The sequence below is a fragment of the Rhipicephalus sanguineus genome, chromosome 1, assembly GCF_013339695.2.
Source record: "Rhipicephalus sanguineus isolate Rsan-2018 chromosome 1, BIME_Rsan_1.4, whole genome shotgun sequence".
NCBI lineage: Eukaryota > Metazoa > Arthropoda > Arachnida > Ixodida > Ixodidae > Rhipicephalus > Rhipicephalus sanguineus.
This window is the reverse complement of record NC_051176.1, coordinates 31,515,824-31,531,372: the sequence shown is the minus strand read 5'-3', so window position 1 is coordinate 31,531,372 and position 15,549 is coordinate 31,515,824. Positions and strand designations below refer to the sequence as shown.

At 48.6% G+C, this 15,549-nt stretch overlaps 1 protein-coding gene across 1 annotated transcript in view; it reads right to left on the bottom strand.

Moving 5' to 3' along the window:
- LOC119379355 (zinc finger protein 358) overlaps window positions 1-14,251 on the bottom strand; it is a 21,905-nt gene extending 7,654 nt beyond the window's left edge. The window contains exons 1-2 of the mRNA XM_037648701.2: window positions 14,185-14,251; window positions 86-342 (exon numbers count right to left, since the gene is read on the bottom strand). Of these exons, the coding sequence (XP_037504629.1) occupies window positions 86-342; window positions 14,185-14,251 (324 nt within the window). The remainder of the gene's footprint in view (window positions 1-85; window positions 343-14,184) is intronic.
- Between the last annotated feature and the right edge of the window lie 1,298 nt (window positions 14,252-15,549).

Genomic DNA, 15,549 nt, shown 5'->3' with positions numbered 1-15,549 from the left:
AACTTCCGGCTACACCACTGGTGTAGTGAAGTCGCGTAGCAAAGACACTGATGCATTACGTGCCGGCATCTTCCTTATGTCTTACCTGTGCCGGCTGCGTTGGCAGACTGGCGACGGTGGAGGGCTGGCAGACTCCCCACGAGAGCAGCTGAAGCGACAGGCACCCTCCGCAGCAGGCAGCCGCGAAAGGCACTCCGTGTGCCTGCGGGGGGCCGGCAGAGAGCGGGGACGGCTGGGGCATCCCGTAACAGGGCGTCGGGGGCAGCAGCAGCAACTGTTCGGCAATGTCCATGGACGGGCAGCGATACGTAGGCTCCAGGTCTGCCGTCTCGTCCTCACCGTCTGTGATCGCGCACTCACCCAAAGGGGGAGACAAGGTGAGAAAGCAGCAAAACGAGTGAAACATAGACAATGCTCATGCAGCAACACTTGACTCGGGAGTTTTGGTAATGCTACGCGGGGAACGAGAGACGGCGCAATAAAAAAGAAAAAAAGAAAGACAACTCCACTACTGAAAATACAATGTTAGTCAGCTGAGAGTTCAGCGCTCCTGCAGTAGCTTGTTTCTTTTTCATGTGCACTAAGTGACACGTACATAGACGCTGTGAAGCACTCCTTTATAATATTCTTGCGTTGTTTTTCGAGCATGATCCAATTGTGAACCCTGCCCATTTAGTAGTTACTGTGACTCGGATATCAAGAAAAAAAAAAAAGAAAGTGACACAGGAGGTCTTTATTCGGAAAGCCATGCTATCGTAAAGTATCGTCTAAGCGTTCCGCCCTTGTGTGTGTGTGTGTGTGTGTGTGTGTGTGTGTGTGTGTGTGTGTGTGTGTGTGTGTGTGTGTGTGTGTGTGTGTGTGTGTGTGTGTGTGTGTGTGTGTGTGTGTGTGTGTGTGTGTGTGTGTGTGTGTGTGTGTGTGTGTGTGTGTGTGTGTGTGTGTGTGTGTGTGTGTGTGTGTGTGTGTGTGTGTGTGTGTGTGTGTGTGTGTGTGTGTACGCATCTTTTTTCCAGAAATTTTAGCAATGTGGCTTATATGTTGCTCTGAAATGACATTGGAATGCAATAAATAGCAGTCGTGTTTTTGTCTTCGCACTGCTCTATTTTCGGAAACCGCAGCACCAGGAAAACAGCGCACCTCAAACTTTGGGAGAACTTATGGGCAAAAACAGAACAGTGAAGCGAGCAAACGCGAACGCACCTTTCTTGTTTCGCTCTTGTGCATTGTTAACAGCTTCATGCGGGCTAGTCGTTTCATAATTAGAGCAGATAATAAAACAGCGCGACGAGAAAAAGGACAACAGCGGAACAAAGTTCTTGTCCTATCGTCCCCGTACCCTTGTTGTCCTTGTTCTCGTCGCGGTGTTTCATCCTGTGCCCTTGTGCTGTTCACTGCAAAAATCGTTAACCAAGGAGCCCAGCTTAACATCCGTTTTCGGAGGCGACACGCCCGTTTTCGGGTGGTTTTCATGCCAAACTCGGGTTGGCATGAATTAGTCCATGCTGGCTGTATCATTTATAAAGGTTTCTCTCATATACACACGCGTTTTGAAGCAGGGTGACTAATTCGCACTTTTTTTGCGTTTATTTTCATCTAGAAGTTGCAGAAATTTCGTCATAAATGTTCTGCGCGGTCGTGGTGCCATTCATTTTCACCATTCTAAAAGCATGGCTCACTAATGTATTTTCAACTTTCCATTTTCTCGACCATCAGGGTATTACCGTCGCCCAAAAGGGTGGCTTTCTTGGCCAGTCTCTTGAAAAACGTGCTCTACACCATCTCCACCGACCCCGCGAGACCATGACCCGGAGTTCAATATAACGCTAAAGCAAGCGCAGCGCACGGTTGGAGCGCAAGCGCGCTCACGTGAGCACCGCGAGCTAGAGCACGCGCACTGCTGCTCAGCACAGCGCGGGAGGAGAACACGCGCACGAGCGCCTTCTTCTTCTTCTGTGGTTATTAAGGAAAGGAAAAAGGCACCTAATTTCTGTCTGCCTATAGGCGACACGGCGCAGTGCCTTGTAGGGGTGGGGGTAAGGAGGGAATAAAAGAATAGTAGGAAAATAGAGAGAAAAGTGATAGGAGCACATCCATCCAACGAAGAGAAAAGAGGACAGGAAAGATTGGGAAACGGTCACGGGAGTTCAGGGACGGGTCCGCGAAACACAGCTAGAGGCACGGTGCACAACATCGGCGAAGCGGCGAAGGCCCCGTCGATGAGCGGCGCACGGCATAGCGGGCGAGGAGTCCGTCATGGGGCGCCGGTCAGCGAGAGGTACGAGGAGTAATCCAGGACATCGCGGTCGGCACGTCCGTCTTGCTTGAAATCCAGCGAGCGAATCCACGAGCGCCTTGAAGAGCGCACGCGTAGCGCGAGCGGAAAACGAGAGGGGGAGAGAGAGAAAGCACGCGCGCTCGTGCAGCAGCACAGAATACACGCAGCCGCAATGTCAACAAATCACCGGCGGTGCGCCGTGCGCGATCGCATAACGAGATTTCCGATAAAAGGGGGCGCTTTTCAGAAAGGCGCAGCATCGACCCCTGGCCCAGGTTTTCTCGTCTATACATTCGGCAACCCTTTGGCATGTTCTTGCAGGGCTTTGCTGATATCTTTTCTCTCGTTCAACAGTGGATCAGTCGGAAGTAGCGTCTAGCTGTCTGCAAGGCATATTGTACGAAATACACTTGACATGCTAATAGTTGTTCCATGTGCCACGATAAACCAGCCCCATATAATTGCCAATAAAGCGTGAGTACCTATATTATATAAGAACACTGAGCCTACGGACGTTAAGTTAAGGGTACGAGGACTGCATGAGCGACTTGGAGGACGAACACATCATGCCAAAAAAAGAAGTTTTTTTAGAGATTTGGAATTCCCAGACCTTCCTGAACACTTCTGACTCGGTCACTTGCACGTGCGCCATTTATTCACCCGAAAAATGATCTTTTCTTAAACCTGGGTGGTGTCCGGCCACGCCCCCGTTTACATTACTACCAGAAAAAAAAGGAACTCGTTCTTGCGTAGCGTTTGGTGTTGTTCTAAAAATTCACTACTGTGAAGCCCGAGGAAGTGCTTAGCATAGATGCCCAGTGATTCCCGTTCGTAGACTTCCTACTTCGTTTACCAAATCGTCAATGATGTCAGTGTTTGAGGTAAGCATGTAGGGCGGAACGAATAGAATCTTGCTAGGGAGATTCGCAAACTGGGTGTGCGACATGCGCGCTACTTTTTGCTCCGCTTTATCGACTTCCTGCTTGTTACGGCAGTTGAGATGCATGTCGTCTGCAGCGAGTTCCCTCAGGTTGTTTCCCCCTTCAGGTGTAGTGCCGGAGCACGGCCGGTCCGGAGGCGCGCGCTGGCTTCTTTCCTGCGAGCGCGCGCCTTCAGATCGGCCGTGGTCGGCGCCGGTGGGAGGAGCAATAGCTCTCCTGGCGAGGTGGTGGCGCCCTGTCTTGCGCGGTCGAGTGTCAGCCACAGGTTTCCTAGCGTTTCTAGCTATTTTAAGCTAGTTATTGCGATTACTTCTCGGTTATCTTTGTTAATTATATTATTTTAGACTTTGTTCGTTTATTTTAGCCACGTTTTGAGCACTGCTAACCCTGTTTTAGGCCTGTATTGACCACTTGATTTTGAGCGGGACCGTTCGATACTGGGTAGACGACAAGCCCGAAGTGCTACGCACTTAGAACAGCGCTAAAGAGACGGGACGAAGAAAGGACACAGACGATCGTCCCGTCTTTTTAGCGCTGTTTTTCTACTGGCAACCATGAACCAACCAGCCCAAATGCGTACCCGTACCCTTTTACTTGGTCCGTATCTCTCCTGTGTTGAAAAAAAATCCGAAAGAAAAAACGCAGGTTTACCCTAGGTTTAGCGGGGTGGCTATTCACTAACAGGGCTCCCGCTGCTGCTGGCTGAATGCCAACAGGAGCAAGAGCCCTTTGTAGTTTTTCGCTCCCGCTCTTCGTCTCTGTAATGGAAGCAAATAAACTTGAGCCTTTTTCTGGCAACAGCAAAAGCTCCCTAGCTCTCCGTTTTTGGCCAAGTGCTTAGATGCTGCACTCGCGACATCTTTAGTAATCCTGCTTCAGGTTGCTTCCATGGACAAGCTGCAGTGGATACTGCACTGACTGTAGATGATCGGTGACCATTCGCAAATAGAGAACGCACGGTTCTCCATGCGCACCTCTATATCCATATTATCCATATCATATGACATATTATATGTCATAGTATATGTCATATATCCATATCATATGCCTCTCCGAACTGGCGCCGCTGCAGTACCACAGACTAGAGCACTGCACGGGCCCGGGCCGGCCCGGCCCGGCCCACGGGCCGGGCCGGGCCGTCCGAAGCGTTTTTCGGCGGGCCCGGGCTGGGCTCGGGCTTGAAAGTGCGGGCCCGGGCCGGGCCCGCGCTTGAAGCTGCGGGCCTGGGCCGGGCCCGGGCTTGAGGCTGCTGGCCGGGCCGGACTCGGACCCGCTCATTAAAAGGCGTAAGTCGGGCCTTCGAGCACACGCAAACGTTATGCATTGCATGGCCTAAGGTATACTGTGCCAAGCTGAACTGACACGTGCAAAGAGTTGGCTCTTAGTAAAGCTTAGCAATAAAAATAGAAAAGCAGTTGAAGTGCTATTTTTTTTCACCATTATAGATATAGATTGGCACTGTATATTTTCACTAACGTTTTGTCTGCGGGACCAGACTTTGTCAAAGTAACAAGTACATCGTGGTGGGTTTCCTTATAAACACGCCAGATCACGTATATATATATATATATATATATATATATTTACCTTACATTTACTACTAAAAACATCCCCTATACTTTCCTTGGCATTATTGTCTGTTAGTGCTCATTAATATTGTGTATAACAAAGAAAACGAGCCCTTAGAAATTAACACTTCTTTCTTCTTTCCTTCATATATATATATATATATATATATATATATATATATATATATATATATATATATATATATATATATATATATATATATACAGGGTGTCCCAGCTATCTTTAGCCAAGGGTTAAAAAATACAATATTAGAGGCAGGTGAGTGAAATGACTTGCAAATTGCTGACAGCCACCTTGCGCACTACAGACAATTTTTTGTTTTGTAATTAACTAATTTGTTAATTAGGACGATTTAACTAATTTGCTAAATATTGACTTTAGGCAAGAAATCCTGCTTGCAAAGTTCGAGAGCGTCCTCAGAAACCCCAATCGCATCATTTGCGATAAAGAAAGTCTCACGTATACCATTTTTTCCAAGCTTCAAAGAAAGCCCGCGAAATACAAAAAGAACCACGTGACTAGCGCGCTCGCGCGCCGCAAGAATGCTGCCCTCAGCCGTAGTTTGAGCGAACGAAATCAGCTGCGGCCGCGACTCGGCGTCTCCGTTGCAGCGGTAGGCCGATAAGTTAAAGGTGGTTTCTTGGCTCGCGCTCGCTACAACTTGCACCGTCACGCGCGCAGCTGGCTGGCAACGGGCCAAGAAACCACCGCCCACTTATAGGCCTACCGCTGCAACGGAGCCGGCGAGTCCCGGCGGCAGGTGATGTTCGTTCGTTCAAACCTCGGCTGAGGGCAGCATTCTCGCGGCGCGCGAGCGCGCTAGTCACGTGGTTCTTTTTGTATTTCGCGGGCTTTCTTTGCAGCTTGGAAAAAATGGTATACGTGAGACTTTCTTTATCACAAATAATGCAGTTGGGGTTTCTGAGGACGCTCTCGAACTTTGCAAGCAGGATTTCTTGCCTAAAGTCAATATTTAGCAAATTAGTTAAATCGTCCTAATTAACAAATTAGTTAATTACAAAACAAAAAATGGTCTGTAGCGCGCAAGGTGGCTGTCAGCAATTTGCAACTGATTTCACTCGCCTGCCTCTAATACTGTATTTTTTAACCCTTGGCTAAAGATAGCTGGGACACCCGGTATATATATATATATATATATATATATATATATATATATATATATATATATATATATATATATATATATATATATATATATATATATATATATTAACAGCACTAACAATGGGCCAGATCACGGTTGTTTTCACGGGAGGAATAAAGATTTCGGTCTTTTATTCGAGGTTGACACATACGGTACATTTCATTTATATTCCTTGGTATTACGTGCCAAAACCACGATATGATTACGAGGCACGCCGTAGTTGCACCGGATCAATTTCGACCACCTCGAGTTCTCTAACGTGCACCTAAAGGTAAGTATATACACGGGTGTTCTTGCATTTCGCCCCCATCAAATTGCGGCCGCCGTCGCCGCGGGAATCGCACCCGTCCTAGGACTTGACAGCGAAACAGCTTAACCGCTGAGCTACCACCGCGGGCAAAGCAACATTTCGATGCATGTACACGCCGAATTTTCCGTCCGATCGCCCGCTACAAAGAGCACGGCATAATTAATAATCATCATCAACAACTAATATGCTCTAGCGGGCCCGGGTCGGACCTGGTCATGAACAAGCGCGCCCTGGATTAGTTTAGTAATGAACGCCCGGGCCCAGGCCGGGCCCGGGCGTGGAACGACGGGCCCGGGCCGGGCTCGGGCTGGGTACGGTCAAGTACGCCCGGGCCCGGGCCGGGCCCGGGCTTGGAACCACGGGCCCGGGCCGGGCTCGGGCTTCATAAAGCGGGCCCGGGCCGTAAAATCCGGCCCGTGCAGTGCTCTACCACAGACACCCGGTGGAAACCTCAAAATGCGGGCGGATCGTCGCATCGCTGAAGAACTGCGAAAAAGCATGAAAAAATGAATATGCCACCAAAAAGGGAATCCCTAGAAAAGTGTGACCTTCTTGACATTCCTTTCTCGGTACATTTCTTTTATTTCATTCCTTTTAAAGCTTTTCGCAGTTTGTCAGCAGTTGGAAAAGACGCTTTGCCCGCGTTATCTATGACGACAGGGAACAGCTGATGAAGAAGAGCATAGGATCGAGTGCATATATACCGACCCATCGCACGCACCCCGAACCAGTCAATCTTATCCTGCACTAAATGCTTGTGAAAGTTTGCAACTGCACAGTTTGTGCTCATCACCGCATATACCGGCGCCGATTCTGGGCGCTCAAGCCTGCAAGTGTGCCCTCGCATTCAAATTAGCAGTTGGTATGTTATCGCGTCGACAACAAGACCGTCAGCTCGAAAAAAAAGCCCGTTGAATCGATCTGAAGCCGACGGAGTATGCATTGCCTTTTCCCTGCGTGCAGCATGGCAGACTGGGACATAGAGCAGACGTGTGCCCAAACCCCAACGACAAGGTGTGCAGAGGCTGTGGAAGCAAGAATCCAGCGCAAGATCACAGGTGCGAGGTGGAGTGCGGTAAGGATCACCCCGCTGGAGACAAGAGGTGTAAGGCAAAATACAAGACACCGTACCTGGTCAGGAGACGTCGCTGGAAACGGACGAGGAGAGCAGGAGGCAAGGGCAACGTGCGTTGAAGCCTGATAAAGTTCAATACCGACGGCCACAAGGAGACAACGAGCAAGCAGTCGGACAAAGACACAAACAAGCAGAACAGCAGGAACAGCCTGGAAAGACACCGATCCAGATCCTTCCCAAGGCTTACCGGGGGAAAGGGTCCAGGATGGTCCAGGTCCCGGTCCAAAACCACATCGAGAACAAGGCCGAGGTTTAATTCGAGAGCTAACCGATGGGGCGGTGGCAGTAGCGCTCAGATAAGTTTTGCAAGTGAGGCACTGCTTCTCCAACTCATGTTATGGGATCTGCCTTAGAACAGGAGATGATGCAGATTTAAAAAAAAATGTTAGAACAGATTACTAGCGAGAACCTAACGCTTAGAGAGGAAATTAAACAACTCAAAGAAGAAAATGCGAAGCTTCAGCAGCAGATGAAAACGGGTACGACTACTAACGCACCCTCTGTTAATAAAACACCGATGCCTAATCGAACTCCGACATCTGTTCCCGCAAAATGAGCAGGGAGTCACCGCCACCTAAAGGGATGGCGCAGGAAAAAGCAGAGGAAACCGGTGACTTCTCAATCAGCTAGGTTAAAGGATTGCTTAAGGAAATGTTCGATGGACTGCAAAATCAAATTACAAACATCTACGTAGAGATGAAACAGCGATTTGACGGACTCGAGCACAGAGTAACAGCGATAGAGCGCGCAAAAGGACGTTAGGTTGGTTGGTGCGGGGTCGGTTAAGAACAAACCGTATAGCAGACCACCCACAGTAGAAAATAGCAAGGCAATCGGGGGGGGGGGGGATCCCATAAACAAACATGACCCCCCGTAATAAGTGCAGCGGAATGTCCGCGGGTACCAACGGGGAAGTCTGCAGCAATTCGTCATCAACAGGGAGGCGCCAGATGTCGTCGCCCTGCAGGATACAGGGGGACGGCATATCGGGGTACAAATCGTACAGTACTGCTGGCGAGAAAGGGACTGTCACGACTCTAGTACACAGAAACCTCGCGGCATACCGCAATGCACAGCATAGACCACGTCCTGATAGAAATAATCTCCTCCCGTAGGGGAGAGGGAAGCCTATTTGTGCTTAACATTTACAGTCCACCCCGACACAAGCCGAAATTTGGTCCACTTTTCCGCAAAGCGTTGAGCATAGCGGACAGACAGGCTCTCGTCATAGTCGGCGACCTTAACGCACCGCGCGCGGCTTGGGGATGCACTATCGAGAGTATAAGGGGTCGCAACTTATGGACAGACGCTCAACACGAGGGCCTTACGCTGATAACTAATCCTGAGGCTCCCACTAGAATAGGAAACAGTGTAAGTAATGACACGACACCGGACCTAACATTTACGAAGAACGTACCAGATTCGCGATGGGTAAACACGCAGCAGAATTTCGGTAGCCATCATTACATCGTAGTTACAACGGTGCATGCAGGCCCTCAGAAAAGGAAGGGCAGAAAACTGGCGCTCGTAGAATGGGACACTTTCTGCAAGATCCGAGAGGAGGATGGGGAGGAGACCATACTGGATATAGAGAAATGGGCGGATAAACTCCAACAGAGTGTGAAGAAAGCCACCAAAATCGTTCCCGAGGAGGCGGGGATGGAGGAGGTGGACAGAAAACTATTGCAGCACATGTGGTAGGCAAAGAATAGTATTCAAAAGCGATGGAAGGGCCAAAAACACAATCCTAACTTAAGAGAGAACGTAGCTGCATTAGACAAGGAGATAGAAGTATATGCGAATTGGCTGACTCAACAACACTGGAAAGCCACGTGTAACTTGATGGAAAGGGAAATTAGGATGTCCAAGGCTTGGAACATTCTCCGAAGTCTCCTAGACCCGCAAAGCACCAAGACTGCACAGCGGCACAATCTGCAGCAAGTAGTACATAACTATGCAGGAACAGAGGAAGAGCTCTTCCACGAACTACGGCAAAAGTGCTTTACAGGCACAACCAAGGAACCACTTCCCGAGTACAAAGGGCAGGACAACGTTAAACTCGATGCTAGTATAACGGAGGCCGAGGTTAGATTCGAGCTCGCTCGACTAAACCCGAGGTCTGCCGGGGGCCTGATGAAATAACTAACAAGACACTCAGAAACTTGGACGACGAGTCCATTAAGGCCCTCACTGAGTACATGAATAAGTGTTGGGAGAGTGGAACCATTCCGAGTCAATGGAAGACTGCCCAGGTCATTATGATTACGAAGCCGGGAATGAAACCACAGTTGGCTAACCTTACCGATTTCACTTACTTCATGCACAGGCAAACTCATGGAGCACGTCATCCTTACGCGTCTCACTAACCACATGGAGGAGAACGGACTCTTCGCACACACCATGACCGGCTTCAGACCAAAATTATCAACGCAAGACATGATGTTAACGTTTAAGCATCAGATACTAGACGAGGGGACACGATCTCTGGACTCTAAGGTTATCCTTGGCCTCGATCTCACTAAGGCCTTCGATACCATCACACATAGAGCCATATTAGAGAATCTTCAGGGACTGGGTATAGGACAGCGAACCTACGCGTATGTGAGAGATTTCCTATCCAACCGCACTGCAAGAATTGCAATCGGAGAGGCAAGGTCCGAAGAGATAGAATTCGGCAGTAGGGGGACGCCGCAGGGTTCGGTGCTGTCTCCCTTTTTATTTATTGTGGCGATGAACGGCCTACCCGCACAACTCTGCAAGATAGAGAGCCCCAGACATAGCGTGTACGCAGATGACATCACCCTCTGGGTGACGGGTGGGAGCGACGGCAAAACTGAAGAGATACTACGGGAGGCCGTTCACAGGGTAGAGAGGTATGTTGAAGGTCTAAAGTGCTCTCCTCAAAAGTGGGAATTGCTCATATATAGACCCACATGTAGGGGACGAAAAAGCCTGCAGGAAAGGCCAGACATTGCGATATTCACTCGGGGAAATAAAATACCCACGGTAGCGAACCTAAGAGTCCTAGGCCTCCGTATATCTGAGAACGGTCACAATGGAGAAACTATAAGAAAATTAGAGAACAGCGTCTACCAAGCAATCAGACTGATCAAAGGAATAGCCAACAAAAACTATGGTATGAAGGTAGTCCTATCGTAGTCCAAGCCTTCGTCGTCAGCCGCATTGTGTATGTCAGCCCATATCTTAAACTACTACACGCAGCCGAACAGAACAAAATAGAGTGCATCATTAGGAAAGCATACAAACAGGCAATAGGTCTACCGATAAATACGTCGAACGACAAGTTCTCGGCTCTAGTACTACATAACACGATCGCAGAGCTAATAGAGGCCCACACGATTGCACACTACGACCGGTTTACACAAAGCCCCACGGCCAGACATATTTTGTACACAATTGGGGTCGCGTATGACGTACAACATGGGGTCAAAAAGAAGACATTCCGCGGGAGGTGAAGGGACATACCATAGTACCCCCATTACCTAGAAATATGCATCCTGAGCATCACCAAGATAGAAGGATAGAAAAGGCGAAGACACTACATAAAAGATTCAGCAACCCTCGGGACGTGGTCTATGTAGATGCAGCGGAATACGAGAATGGCCGAAATATGGCCATAGTAGCTACGAATATTCAAGGGGACTCCAAGGTCAGTGGCACTATACGTACAGGAAAGGCAGAAATGGCGGAGGAGGTGGCTGTAGCAATAGCACTAGCCTCCACAAAAGCGAACGTCATAATCAGCGACTCCAAAACCGCTGTTAAAAATTAAGTTAAGGGAAGGATCTCGCCGGAAGCGCTAAGAATTCTCGCAAACTTTTGCGCTGAGCGGCTTGCTGATATTGTATGGGCTCCTGCTCACTCCTCCCTCCCCGGAAACGAAATCGCGCACGACCTGGCTCGAGAATCGGCAGGACGAACAGGCGCAGCGCGAAGCCCGGGGACGGAGAGAGACCGCATTGTTAGTTATGAGGAGATTACAAAACAGTACAGGCTAGGAAGGGCCCGCTTTCCCCCGGCACGCACCTCGCTAATCAAGCAGCAGGCGACGGCATGGCGCCTAGACGAACACGTTCCCGAATCCGGTCGCGTATCACTACTATATACTACCCGGAGTTATACTCCGATATGTGTAGGTTTTATAATTGAAGGGCGGACCTCAATAATATACTGTGGGCTTGCCTCAGAGTGTCAGGGCAAGACAGAATATTCATTAACGGAGAGCAGTGGGAGACTGCACTGCTAAGCGCAGACCCAGAAGTGCAACTCCAAGTCCTTCGGCAAGCCGAGGATGCCGCCAGAGCACAAGGACTCATGGCTGCCACCTAGGGAAGGGAGTCCATCCTTCCCAATCTTGCCGTTTTAAATAAAAGTCATTTCCTCCTCCTGTAGCATGCGCGTGAGAACGCTTTATAACACCGAGGGTCATTCTGTCTCAGTCACGCCGATGTGTGCGGTCAGAATCATCTAAACCAGGTGTCTCAAACTCGCCTCAGCTAGCGGGCCTTAGTCGCGAAATCTTGCACAGGCCAGGACAGTGAGGCGTGTACAATAATTTCAGCGAACGTTGCCATTTGGAAGGCAAACACCTCATATGGGTCATTTGTGAGGGGGATTTGGCACCAGGATTCCAACAGCATATCGATACCTATACCGATCTCCAAAATGACTCAAAACCTTTGAGTTTTCTTTCACGGTTATGTAACAACTCATGGTGACCGCAAGGGGCGCCTCATGAAAAAAATGCTTAAGACCAGCCAAGAGCATACTTAATAAAAAAATATCGGACGAAGAGAGCCACAAGTGCGTGTTCGAGACCCCTGATCTAAACACTCCTCGCGGCAGCATCGCGCCAACTGAACAAGATATTTGTCTCTTTCGACAATCGACTGCACAGTGTCCTTGGCAGACTGCGGGTTGGCCGCGTAACGGCCCGCGAGGCTGGAGTGCGGCGTTGGAGTGTTCTCACACTGTTGCCAAAGTCAAGGCAGGGATGACACGAAGGTAAAGCTTCAAATATACTACGCGCTGTTCGCATCCCACCTGAATTACTGCAACCTGGTTTGGATTACCACAACTAAGCAGAACCTAAATAAAATCTTGCTTCTGCAAAAGAAGATTCTTCGACATATTGCAGACATTCCCTACCTGGCCTCAACTAGAACAGTCTTTCAAGAATACACTGTCATGCGGGTTCAGCACTTATACAAATTCCGGGTTTTACAAGCGTTCTACTTTTCCGACATTTATAAAGAATTCTTGGCAACTATATCCCACCTAAAACTTAATGACACTACTGTACGTACGCGACATACTTTTACGTGGTTTGTTCCTCGTTACCGAACCACCTATAACTTACAAGCTCTGCACTATAATTTACCATCCATCCTAAATGAATATGCCGAACTTACTACTGCTACACACCGGCAGTTGCGTGAATTTTTCGCGCCTATGTTGTAGCTCTCACGTTGATGTCTTGATTGTGCAAACTTTAGCCTATCTTGTCATACCGCATTTCTATTTCAATTTTCTGTTTTGTCATCTTTACGCGATATTGTTATTCTTTAAAATTTCTGTACTTTCAGTAAACCTTCAGGTTTACAGTATGCTGTTCTTTTATCTTTTTTTTTGATCTTGCAATTGCAGTACCTTTTTGTATTACAAAGTTGTTTATGCTGTACTAAACGTTTAAATGCAAATTTTACTGTGACTGTATTCTATTGCTATTGCTTGATGTAATCCTAACTGCAACTCTTACAGTATTACTCATGTATGTTTAAGTATGATCTTACATGCTCATTTGTACTGTAAACGTCGTATGCTGCCAATGTAAGGGTCTTCAGGGACCAAGTCAAGCTGCCTAGAGCAGCTTTTAGCCCTGAAGACTATCCAGAATTTTCTGGTGAAATAAACTTTGACTTTGACTTTGACTCTTGCCTTGGGCTTGCACGTGAGTCTCGCACCTTCCCTCGTATGTGTTTACGATGCATTCTTCTCACAATATCCTGGTTGGCCAAGGTTCATTGGTACACGTGGTTTCACCGTATAGAAATAAGTGCGTACTATCGCGCTCAGTATGAGCTGCATCACGCGAGCGCGTGGCCGAGCGCTCTTCAAGGTTGTACAGTGGCGCCGATCATGGCATATTTTCGAGTTATCGGGAGAGAGTTTGGCTCGTGCGAGCGCGCATTGCCTCCACTTGCTTTCACCTTCGCCCTCGTTTTGCCCCGCGGTGGTATCAAACGATAACTTCGAGGATGAAAGCAAGCAAGTGGGGGCGATGCGCGCTCGCACGAGCAGCCAAACTCTCTCCTGATAACTCGAAAATATGCCATGATCGGCGCCACTGTACAACCTTGAAGAGCGCTCGGCCACGCGCTCGCGTGATGCACCTCATACTGAGCGCGATAGTACGTGTAGAGGACGCCATGCTTTGTGTAAGGAAATCCGCCAGGGTGGTCTAGTGGTTATTGGGCTCGATTGCTCACCCGAGGGTCGCGGGATAGAATCCAGGCCGCGGCGGTCGCATTCGATGGAGGCTAAATGCTAGAGGCCCGTGTGCTTAGATTTAGGTGCACCTTAAAGAACACCAGATTGTCGAAATTTCCGGAGCCCTTCACTACGGCGTCCCTCATGGTTCGTGGTTTCCGTGGTTTTGGACGTAAAACCCCAACTCTTATATTTTGTGTCAGGAAGGGACGGCAAGAGCAACGATACAAATATCGCGGTGAAGGTGCGTGCACTCACCTCTGGGGTCTCTCGAAGAAGTGTCCCGAAGTATTTCCTCGATGGAGAAACCGAACGCCGGCTTCATCGTGAACGTCCCTGAAGAGCAGTAGAAAAAGAAAAACTTCCTTACAGCGACAGCGGCAAGTCGTCGTTACTGTTCTCCGCACACGTGTAGATATCCACTGTGGGGGATCTAACAAGAATAGGGCGGTTTGCATTCACGGAAGTGTGAGAACAATCTGTTACTCGGCAAAGTGATCGCGGTTTCACGGTGCTTCAGGAGTATCGGTCGCCTTAATAGAGGACATCGAAAGGTAATTACAAATAATCATTTACTTTTTGAAGGTATACAGGAGATGCTAGGTCGAGGGTGAAGTCCCTCATCATGCAACAATGCCTGCTGCAATACTCCATCGCGGAAACATCGAAGGCAAGCAGGATGGGCACATTCATGTTCTTAGAAAGGCAGATCTCCCACGACCAGGCAGAAAGCGGTGTAATCTTTTTCGGTTCAGTGGGCTGTGGGCACAATGGGAGATAATGCTAAACCAGACATGTGTATATAAATTTAGTGCCGGCAGAGCAACCTCCTTAAGTGACTTCTAATTAAACTGTTGGGCAGAATTTGTGGTTCCAGGTGAAGTGGTGGTAGTCAAAATGCGAGGCTAGGCGAGAGTTGCAACACTCAGCATCGTTAATCTCCGGAATATAGACGGAGTGTGTCTCGGGGAAATACATAACCTACTATATAGTCCCTCCTAAAGAAGCCTTTGGCAAACTGCACGCTCATTCCAAGTACATTCTTCGTGCCGATACACTCAAATTCACCGAAGCAAACGCAGATGAGTAAGAGCGAATGTAATAAATTCAACACTGATTGTTGGCGGGCCAGTTGCTACATACTGAGCGTGAAACAGGTCGCCGAGACGGACAGAATACGAAAGGAAGCACACAGCGCTGAGTTACAACTGAGTTCATTATCACTAGACAAGCAATAAATAGGAATAACATATGTGACGTCACAGCACCAGCGAGGCCCCCACTATCAGGTTTTTCACCATTACACTTGCACTCAACCCTCGAGGAAACAGATTTCTTTTTGTGAAAGGGCAACGGAAGGAGAGCTGGCCCATTGTTGATTTCTTTCATGAATCTCGAAGACTTCCCGAAATTCTCAGCCTATCCGCATACCGGCCTCTTCGAATGAAGGTCGGCATACGCAGTCTGCAGCATGTGCGGCAAGAGTTTCCTATATTCCTTATCTAGTGATAAGAAACTCAGTTGTTACTCAGCGCTGTGTATGTGTAGGGTAGCCACCCTAGTATGTGTGTGTGCTTCCTTTCGTATTCTGTCCCGTCTCGGCGCGCTGTTTCACGCTCAATA